A 10,795-nucleotide genomic window follows, 5' to 3' on the forward strand; every position below is an offset into this window, starting at 1 on the left:
CGGAAGAGCTCTCTCAGTCCCACCTACCTCAGAGGATGTCTGTTGTGGGGAGGGGAAGGGAGAGGAGTGTGTAAGCCGCTCTGAGACTCCTTTGGGTAGTGAAGGGCGGGGTATAAATCCAATCTCCTCCTCCTCTTATTGATGCAACGAACATGTTGTTGTTGTTCAGTCGCACAGTCGAGTCTGACTCTTCGCTACCCCATGGACAAGATCACGTCAGGCCCTCCTGTCTTCCACCGTCCTCTGAAGTTTGCTCAATGCAACGAACATGGAGTTGAGCAAACTCCGGAGGATGGCGGAAGACAGGAGGGCCTGGCGTGGTGTGGCCCACAGGGTCGCGAAGAGTCGGACTCAACTGTGCGACTGAACAACAACATGCCCATGGCCATCACCACATCCTCTCGCAGCGATTTCCACATTTTAATCTCTTTGGGCTCATTGCTTTCTCGACACCTGGCCTGCCTCACAGGGGTGTTGTGAGGACAAGATGGGGAAGGAAGGACTGCGTGTGTGGTGCTACGCTTCTCGAGGAAGGGCAGGGTAGAAATATGCTCGGCCGAGAAAGGTCGTCTCTTCCGCTCATGCCACTCCGAGTGAGCGCGCCTTCTCCTGGGAGATGACATCATCTCTGCGGCTGGCCCGGCCGGCGGCCCTCTCCTTGCCCACGCCCTCCCCCTCCCCTGTCATCAACACCAATTCGGCACCATTAAAATACCTTTCCCTCTCAATGCGTCACCACCAGAAGCAGAAGTGTCCAGCCGATGCCTCGGGTTCGGCGGGGAAACCAAAGGGCTGAGCTCAGTCTGAGCAGGGGAACCTTCTCCAGACTGTGCAGGAAAATAAGATGAGACTCAGAGCATGTGCAGAATGCCGCATCTCGGGCTGGCACGTTTCCGTGGGAAGACGTGGTGTGTCGTGTGGGGCTGTGTGAGCAGACAAAAACCTGGATCCGGTCACTGTCCCTCCATGTGCGGCAGGCCTGTAGCCGCAGTGGGGCACCTCGGGGCCAGGCCCCCTGACTTACCACCGAGGCCCCCCGACATCCCATCCAGCCCAGGCACTCCTTTGGGGGGGGTGCGGGGTGCCCCCTGGCTTATTTAAAGGCTCCCCGAATTTAAAAAATCCTGGCCACGGGCCTGAATTGTGCGGAAGGGGGAAAGGCTGCCCCTGTTGGATTCTGGTCTGCCGCTGGGTTACCAACCTCTAGGTGGCGGCTGGAGAGCTCCCGCTATTACAGCTGATCTCCAGGCAAAAGAAGAAATCCATTCACCTGGAGGGAATGGCTGCTTTGGAGGGTGGACTCTGTGGCGTTATACCCTACTGAGGTCCAGTTTGGTGTCGTGGTTAAAGTGCGCGGACTCTAATCTGGGAGAGCCGGGTTTGATTCCCCACTCCTCCACTTGCACCTGGCTGCTGGATGACCTTGGGCAAGCTGTAGTTCTGACAAGAGCTGTTCTCGAAAAAGAGCAGTTTCTGTCAAGAGCTCTCTCAGTCCCACCTGCCTCACAGGGTGTCTGTTGTGGGGAGGGGAAGGGAAAGGAGTTATTAAGCCGCTCTGAGACACCTTTGGGTAGTGAAGGGCGGGGTATAAATCCAATCTCTTCCTCTTCTTCTTCTACGATGCACATTAGAGACAAGATGCATCTGCTGCAACTGGAACTGAACTTCTGGGAGCAGAAACCAGAAGAGTGAAAAAACTGAGGAACACAGTTTGAACAAGCTGTTGCCGAAAGGCAATTTTTTTAAAAAAAAAAATTAAAATTTGTGATTGTGATTTATTGGGGCCAGAGGCCAGAAAATCAGGATGCTCCCTGAAAAACAGGGAAAGGCAAAGTGTGTATAGTCCAGTGTGGAGTGTCTACCTGGAAGCAGGCTCAGCGTCCTTCAAAAAAGCAGGGAGTCTTCTTGCTTCGCTGGGTTACCAGTGCTGGGTGGTACCCCAGGGGTCATCTAGTCCAACCCCGGCATAAGGCAGGAAATCCACAGCTGCTCTCCCCCACCACTCCCCCAGTGACCCCCTGCTCCATACCCAGCGGAAGGCATTCTCAGATGCATAGCCCATCACATCAGCCTAGGAGGGACCTGGGTTGTACAAACGCCGCCAGAGAGTCCCAGGTCGGATGTTTCGAATCCGTGGCCTCTTTCTGTAGAACCTCTCTGGCTATCACATCTCATCTGCATGCAATTGCTTGGTGGGGTCTCTTTCGGGCACAGGCTTCTCTGCTTCGGCCGGCAGACCCTCTGCTGGCTCCGTCTCGGAGTTCCCAAGAAGACCCGGCGGTCCCTGCCCCGTGCTCTCCCAGACCCCTTTCTCTCCACTGCCGGGATCTGGATCCCCCGAGCTTTTCCAGAGCGGTCCAGTTTCCAGAAGAGGTGGTTCTGGTTCGTCAGCACCGGGAGGCTCCTCCGGATCAGAGAGCCCTCCCTCGGTCAGGATCGTTCTGGAGATCACTGCGGGAGAAGGAAAGGAGCGTGAGGAGAGCCGGCAGGGGGCGGAGCATAGACTTTGCGGACTAGGATGTGGGAGAGCCAGGTTCGAATCCCCGCTCTACCAGTGAAGCTGGCTGGGTGATTTCGGGACAGTCGCGTCATCTCAGCCGGCCCTACCTCGCAGGGCTGTTGTGAGGATCAGATGGAGGAGAGGAGAATGGGGTAAGCCGTTCTGGGGTCCCCACTGCGGAGAAATGAAGTCAATAAGGTTCTTTTGAGGGCACAGTCAGGGAAGAGAAGGAGGAGGAGGAGATTGGATTTATACCCCACCCTTCACTACCCAAGGGAATCTCAGAGTGGTTTACAATCTCTTTTCCCCTGCCCCTCCCCACAGCAGACACCCCGTGAGGCAGGTGGGGCTGAGAGAGCTCTGACAGAAACTGCTGCTCTTGAAAGAACAGCTCTGAGAGAACTTGTGACTGACCCAAGGTCACACCAGCAGCTGCATGTGGAGGAACGGGGAATCAAACTCAGCTCTCCCAGATTAGAGTCTGTGCAGTCAACCACTATACCACACTGAAGAAACATTGTCTGATAGACGGAGCTTTACCCTTGAAAGCTCATACTCCCCCCAAAAAAAATCTTGTTGGCCTCTTAAGGTGCTACAAGACTCGAATCTGGCTAGTCGGGGAAAGGAGAACTATGTTTACCGTCCCGAGCTCCTTGATAGAAGCACAGAGCTGGGAGGGATCCCAAAGGGTAATCTAGTCCAACCCCCCGCACAATGCAGGATATTCACAGCTGCCTCTCCCCCCCCCACTCCCTCCATGACCCCTGCTCTATGCCCAGATGAATAAAAATAGACTACATGGATAGAATAGAAGAAGAAGAAGAAGAGATTGGATTTATACCCAGTCCTTCACTACCCAAGGGAGTCTCAGAGCGGCTTACAAACTCCTTTCCCTCCTCCTCCCCACAACAGACACCCTGTGAGGGAGGTGGGGCTGAGAGAGCTCTTGACAGAAACTGCTCTTTTTCAAGAACAGCTCTTATCAGAACAATGGCTTGCCCAAGGTCATCCAGCAGCTGCAAGTGGAGGACTGGGGAATCAAACCCGGTTCTCCCAGGTTAGAGTCCGCGCACTTAACCAAGACACCAAACAGGGCCATAGTTCAACTAGAACTATTTCTGGCTCTCATATCCACCGAAATACAATTTGGAACTTCACCTGGTCCAGAATCTCTGCTTCAGAGATGCCTCCGGAAACTCTGGTGACGGTTGCCATTTGTTGCCGGCACCCAGCATTCAGGGCCCATCAGTTTATACCTTGGCACACTAGCCCTTGATGATCGGTTTTTAGAAATGTATTGTTTCAGCTGTTTTAAATTTTTATGTCAGCTGCCCTGAGCCTGCCTTGGTTGGGAGGGCGGGGTATAAACGGAATGAATGAATGAATGAATGAATGAATGAATGAATGAATGAATGTACTGCTTCTGCATAGGGAGGCTCTATCGAGCCTAGAAAGAAGGGATTGGATTTATACCCCGCCCTTCGCTACCCGAAGGAGTCTCAGAGCAGCTTACAATCTTACAATCTCCTTTCCCTCCCCCTCCCCACAACAGTAGGTGGGGCTGAGAGAGCTCTCTCTAGACCTGCCCTTGAGAGAACAGCTCCAAGAGAACTTGCGACTGACCCAAGGTCACACCAGCAGCTGCTCTTCCCATCTCCCTTCCCCCCCCCACGACCTCACACCTCCTCCTCCTCTCTACAAGTTACCTCCAGAAGGTCGGTATTCCTCCTGGCTTATTTGGGTCCCCCCAAGTAAGGAGCTGCAGCTGGGAAGGATGAGAAGTCCAAGAGAGAAGATGAGGATCTGCGAGCGGAAGGGAAGATTTCGAAAATAAGCCTGAGACATCACAGAATCACGCAAACAAAACCAAGACTCCTATGGCACCTCTAAGACGAACAGGGGTCATTTCCTGCAGGAGCGCACAGGAGCGGAGCTCTGGCAGTAAAGAGCCCGGGGGGCGAGCACATGCAGCAAGCCCCACCCCCTGCTCCCAGCAGCCCTCAGTCAGAGCAAGAAGCAGCCAGGTAAGCTGCAGAGCTCCCCCCCCCGGCCCCCCGGCCCAAAACAGTCCAGTGGCACCTTTAAGACCAAGTTTTATTCAGGTACCAGCTCTCCCTCCTCTGCGAGGACAGATCTGCACGTCCCGTCCCCCCCCGAGCTAGCAATCCAAAACAGTCCAGTGGAGCCTGAGCGGTGGGTGCTGCCTTCTGACACACGTCCGGTGATGCCAGGGTGTGTGGCCTATGCAAATAAGTCGTGCTAATGAGTTATACGAATGAGCTCCTGTACCTCTTTTTCTATGAAATGACCCCTGAAGACGAATGTATAGCAGCGGACGCTTTTGTAGGCTGAAGTCCACGGAAGCTTTCATACGCCCTCCCCCGTGAAACTCCTCTGCGTCAGAAGAGACCAAGACGTTAGGCAAAGGTGCTGGCTTGATTTATGTGCCGCGTTTATTGGAGAACAGATTCCGCACCCTGCCAAAGATATTTCTGAAATCATCCGTCACGGTTGCTTTTGGGGAAAAAAACCCAAGGAGGAGCGCAGTGTTCCCAACAGAAGCGGCAACGTGTGCTTTACAGGCAAAGGGATTTGCGCTTTTGATATACCTGCCAAAGAGCTTGTCTAGGTGATACCTTTTGTTCCCCAGGGGTGTCCCCAGGCCAAGCCCGCAGATGTGTTCTGGGACTCTGAGCCTGCCAGGTTGGGTCTTCGGCCTTCTCCATGAGATATGCCCAACCTGAAATGGCTCCGGCTGGCCCTGCGTGCCCCAGTAGACTGCTGTGTACTGTGTATACCCAGGTGGGCAGCCGTGTTGATTGGAAGCAGCACAACAAAACAAGAGTCCAGAGTTTTCGGAGTCTTGGTTTGCTTCCCGCAATTCGAAAAGACACCTTTAGACAGTCATCTGCTATTCGGACGTATTTATTGCTTGACAGCTGTTGTTCTTATAACCTTAGCTTGTTATTTTGGACTCTGCATATTCCCTGTCTATAAGTCTGAACCTTACACACCATTCCAATATATCTGAAAAAGTGTGCGCGCGCACGAAACCTCCTACCTTGAATAAACCTTTGTTGGTCTTAAAGATGCCCCACTGGACTCTAATATTGTTCTACTGCATACTGATACGGGCTGCGGTGGCTCAAGTGGTTACGGCACTGAACTGCAGACTGGAAGGTTGGCAGTTCAGCAGTTCGAGACCCAAGTGCTGCATGACGGAGTGAGCTCCCGTCTCTGGCCCCGGCTCCTGCCAACCTAGCAGTTCGAAAGCAAGAAGCTGCAGTGGCTCAAGTGGTTAAGACACTGAACTGCAGGCTGTGGAAGGTCGGTAGTTCAGCAGTTTGAACCCGAGTGTGCCGTATGACGGAGTGAGCTCCTGTCTCTAGTTCCAGCTCCTGCCAACCTAGCAGTTCGAAAGCAAGAAATTGCAAGTAGATAAATAGGGACCACTCCGGTGGGAAGATAACAGCGTTCCGTGCGCCTTGGTGTTTAGTCATGCCGGCCACATGACCACGGAAATGTCTTCGGACAGCGCTGGCTCTTCGGCTTTGAAACGCAGATGAGCACCACAACCCTAGAGTCGGATTCGACTGGCTTTCAAGCAAGGGAACCTTTACTTTTACCTTTAAATAGGTACCGCTTCGGTGGGAAGGTAACAGCGTTCCGTGCGCCTTGGCGTCTAGTCTTGCCGGCCACATGACCATGGAAACGTCTTCGGACAGCGCTGGCTCTTCGACTTGGAAACGGAGATGAGCACCGCACCCTTAGAGTCGGATTCGACTGGCTTTCGAGCAAGGGAAACCTTTGCCTATACTGATATGGTGTGCCTAGTCATCCCCAGTGAGGGAAGCTGGGGGTGGGTGGGTTCCATCTCGAAAAACAGGTAAAGGGGAGGGGCTCAAGACCCCTCTCCTTGAATGACAGGGTCCCGATCCGAATCAGGCCCACGTGGACCTGGGAGGCAGACTCCCTGAACACATCGGCTGACCCCCCCCCCGGGGAAAATACATCGTGTAGTTTATTCACGCAGACATAAGCCAGTTTCGTTGTGTAGATAATAATCATTTCCCTGCGACGGAGAACTGGCCCATTGGGGGTCCTGATGAATGAGAGGGATAAAGGTCCCTCCGTCCACCGCTAAATGATGCCTCTAGGTACAAGCCACAAATGGCCACCCCCTGCCCAAATACTTGAACACCCGAAGCCGCCTTACACCAAATCAGACTATCTTATTTATTTAAGTTATTTAAGTTATTATTGTATTTCTACCCCGCCCTCCCCGCGGACGGGCTCAGGGCGGCTTACAAGGGGCACCATGTGCCGACACACAAAAACAATACAAACAAGACAGTCAGTTTAACAAAATAAAGTGCTCACTAGTTTCAATCTCTCAATATAACGAGATGGCATCTCAAAAATGTTATAAAGCAAGGATACTCCTTCACTAAGGAGGATAATGTCCCGTAGGTGTTACTCGTCCCCATCCAGCGGCTGTCATGGTTTGGTGTTCATAGGGCCGTCCTCTTACCCCGTTGGTACCAATATCGAGGTCCATATTGCCCACTCAGACCGGCAGTGGCTCTCCCGGGTCTTTCCCAGCAGCTATGACCTGACCCTTTTAGCTGGAGATGCCGGGAATTGAACCTGGGACCTTCTGCATGCCAAGCAGAGGCTCTACCACTGAGCCACAGACTGTACTCTGACTGGTAGAAGCTCCCCGGGCTCTCAGGTAGTTGTCTTTCACATCACCTCCTACCTGATCCTTTTAACTGGAGATGCCGGGGATTGAACCTGGGACCTTCTGCATGCCAAGCAGAGGCTCTACCACTGAGCCACAGACTGTACTCTGACTGGTAGAAGCTCCCTGGGGTCTCAGGTAGTGGTCTTTCCCATCACCTACCACCTGATCCTTTTTAACTGGGGATGCCGGGGATTGAACCTGGGACCTTCTGCATGCCAAGCAGAGGCTCTACCACTGAGCCACAGACTGTACTCTGACTGGTAGAAGCTCCCTGGGGTCTCAGGTAGTGGTCTTTCCCATCACCTACCACCTGATCCTTTTTAACTGGGGATGCCGGGGATTGAACCTGGGACCTTCTGCATGCCGAGCAGAGGCTCTGCCACTAAGCCACGGCCCCTCCCCTTGAAAACACACAGCCAGCTGCCTTCTATTGAATCAGACTCTTAGTCCATCAAAGTCAATATTGTCTGCTTGCACTGGCAGCTGCTCTCCAGGGTCTCAGGCAGAGAGGTCTGTCCCATCACGTGCTGCCTTTCAACTGGAGATGCCGGGGATTGAACCTGGGACCTTCTGCATGCCAAGCTGATGCTCTGTCACTGAGCCACGGCGCCTCCCCTTGAAAAAACACACATGAAGCTGCCTTATACTGAATCAGCCCACTGGTTCATCACAGTCAGTCTTGTCTACTCAGACTGGCAGCGGCTCTCCGGGGTCTCAGGCGGAGGTCTTTCACATCACCTACTGTCTGGTCTTTTTAACTAGAGATGCTGGGGATTGAACCTGGGACCTTCTGCATGCAGAGCAGAGGTTCTAACACTAAATCACAGCCCATGGCTCTCCAGGGTCTCAAGCTATGGTCATTCACATCACCTCCTACCTGATTCTTTTAACTGGAGATGCCAGGGATTGAAATGGGAACCTTCTGCATGCCGAGCAGAGGCTCTTCCACTGAGCCACAGCCTCTCCCTACCCTGATCATCCCCTAGAGGTGTAGCCACTGCAGTTCTTCCAGATCTGGTTGCACGGCTTTGACCAAGCTCAGCAAATGTGCAGCCCCCTCCCGCGTCAACCTCCCCCCCCCCACGTACCACGAGGCAAGTTCTGGTCTGGGCGGCCTTGGTGGACGTCTGCTTGATGAGGCCCTGGAGTCTCTGGAGCTGGCTGACCAGGGATCTGTGGGGAGAAAAAGCATCAGAGGGGCAGGTTGGACCTCCCCTCCTCGGGGTTGCCAACTCTGGCTTGGGAAATTCCTGGGGATGTGAGAGGCGGTGCCTAGAGAGGAGAGGGAGGTCAGTGGAGATGTAATCCCATGGAGACTGCCTTCAAAAGAACACAAGAGAAGCCATGTTGGATTAGGCCAGTGGCCCAGCCAGTCCAACACTCTGTGTCACACTGTGGCCAAAACCCAGGTGCCTCCAGGAGGTCCACCAGCGGGGTCAGAACTCCAGAAGCCCCCCACTGTTGCCCCCCCAAGCACCAAGTACACAGAGCATCACTGCCCCAGACAGAGTGTTCCCTCTAGACCTTGCAGCTAAGAGCCACTCATGGACTTCTGCTCCATATTCTTATCCCGTCCCCTCTTGAAGCTGTCTATGTATGTAGCTGCCACCACTTCCTGCAGCAGTGAATTCCATGTTTTTATTACTCTTTGGGTAAAGAAGTACTTCCTTTTATCTGTTCTAAACCTCCTGTTCATTCATTTCATGGAGTGCCCACAAGTTCTTGTATTGTGAGGAGGAGGAGGAGATTGGATTTATACCCTGCCCTTCACTTGGAGTCTCAGAACGGCTTACAATCCCTTCCTCTCCCCCCAACAGACACCCTGTGAGGTAGGTGGGGCTGAGAGAGCTCTTTCGAAAACTGTTCCGGAGAGAACAGCTCTGAGAGAACTTGTAAGTGACCCAAGGTCATACCAGCAGCTGCATGTGGGGGAGTGGGGAATCAAACCCGGGTCTCCCAGATTAGAGTCCGTGCTCCTCACCACTGGCTTTCAGTTGGCCAAAGCAAAGCAGAGGTGACAAAATCAGTAGGTATTGGATTTCAGACCATCTTGCCACTAGTAAAGGCCCTGCTGCCATGGTAGGGTGATGATTATGTCTTTCAAAAAGTGGGGTCCCACGCCTCAAAGCTGTTTTGAAACTCTTCCATCTGACATAGAGGGACAGGCACATGCTCAGACTTCATGTGTCCCAGTTCGGCTGAGATGCGCCATTAAAAGTAGAAATGTATTGTGCTACACAATCCAACTGCTTCATCTAATAAATAGAGAGCTCCGCATGCGTGGAGCTTCATGAGTATGGCGCTTTGCGGTCAAAGCTTCACATGGAGGGAGCTTTGGACAGTAAAACTCCACACTCGTGGGGCTCATGGTCAAGGAATGACATACAAAACAGCCAAAGGAGAGATGTAGCAGCAAAATGTGGATCTCTCCTGTAATGCTGTCGTTTTTAAAATCACATCTTGATGAAATGTTGGCAAGAGCTACCTAGGGACACAGGAAAACGATCTATCAGTCTGGAGGACGTACCCAGGCTGCTTTAGATGAACTCATAGAGAAGGATTCGTCTCTGAATAGCTTTGTATTGGCCAGGGTAGCTAAACAGAAACTTCATGTTCTGAGGTAGTCTATCTCTGAATCGCAGATGGGGGCACAGGGGAGATCTCCTTTGTGTGTGTGTGTTTTGTTGTTGTTGTTTTTAATGCTGGATTTGATGGATGTTTGGTTCAACTTAACAGCTCTCTTCTTGTTGCCGGTTTCTAGTGGAATATGCAGAGCAGAAATACCTTATCTTTTTGAGCCTGAGGGCCCCTTTGGAATTCTGAAACAACAAGAAGTGGGGACCCGCGATACTTGCGGGGGGGGAGAAGGAGCTCCACGTGGAGGAGGAGGAGGAAGCAGCCGCTGGTGAGTCTTCTCCCCTGCCCCCCCAGCACCGACGGTGAGCCCCAGGCCCACCAATCCTTCTACCCCCCCCCTGCACCAGTGGCGAGGCCCGAGCGGTTCCCAGCTGGCCGAGCCTTCTCCCGCCCCCCCCCCGGGCACAAACGGTAAGGCCTGAGCAGCTCCCAGCCACTGGGCCTCCCCCCCTAACGGCCAAAGCGTTCTCTGCGCATGTGCAGGGAACACTCTTTTAATTTGGGGGGGATTTAAGTATCCCCCATATAGTTTTTTTTAACTTTCCAGATTTTTCTGTAAACCAAGGGACTGCCCCAAGTGTGCAGAAAAATCTCTTTTCCCCCCAAGTGTCCCCAATGTGCAGATTTAGATATCCGCACAGAGGGGGCGTCTTGGTTATTAGTATATAGACAAGAAAGGGGACCCACGAAAATCGTGGGGGGGGGGAGCGGGGGAGCTCCATGCAGAACACGCGGAGGAGGCCTCGCTGATTCCCCCCCCTGCTCGCCGCTCGTTGCTTCCCTCCCAAGCGCCGGCGGCGGTGCCGGCGGCAGTTTTTTCTCCCCCCCCCCCCCTCCGAAGGGAGGGCCGAGTGGTGAGCCACTGGGCCCTCGCCGCTCTGGCCCCCCCTCCCTGCTCATTGCTCGCCGCTTCC

General features: G+C 53.4%; 1 protein-coding gene across 1 annotated transcript in view; it reads right to left on the minus strand.

Annotated features, from left to right (window-relative positions):
* Positions 1-2,164: 2,164 nt before the first annotated feature.
* Positions 2,165-10,795, minus strand: part of CREB3L4 (cAMP responsive element binding protein 3-like 4) — a 25,731-nt gene continuing 17,100 nt past the window's right edge. Inside the window, exons 7-9 of the mRNA XM_015411719.1 lie at positions 8,333-8,417; positions 4,207-4,303; positions 2,165-2,451 (exon numbers count right to left, since the gene is read on the minus strand). Of these exons, the coding sequence (XP_015267205.1) occupies positions 2,165-2,451; positions 4,207-4,303; positions 8,333-8,417 (469 nt within the window). The remainder of the gene's footprint in view (positions 2,452-4,206; positions 4,304-8,332; positions 8,418-10,795) is intronic.

This window comes from Gekko japonicus, unplaced genomic scaffold (assembly GCF_001447785.1).
Source record: "Gekko japonicus isolate JY-2015 unplaced genomic scaffold, Gekko_japonicus_V1.1 scaffold175, whole genome shotgun sequence".
NCBI lineage: Eukaryota > Metazoa > Chordata > Lepidosauria > Squamata > Gekkonidae > Gekko > Gekko japonicus.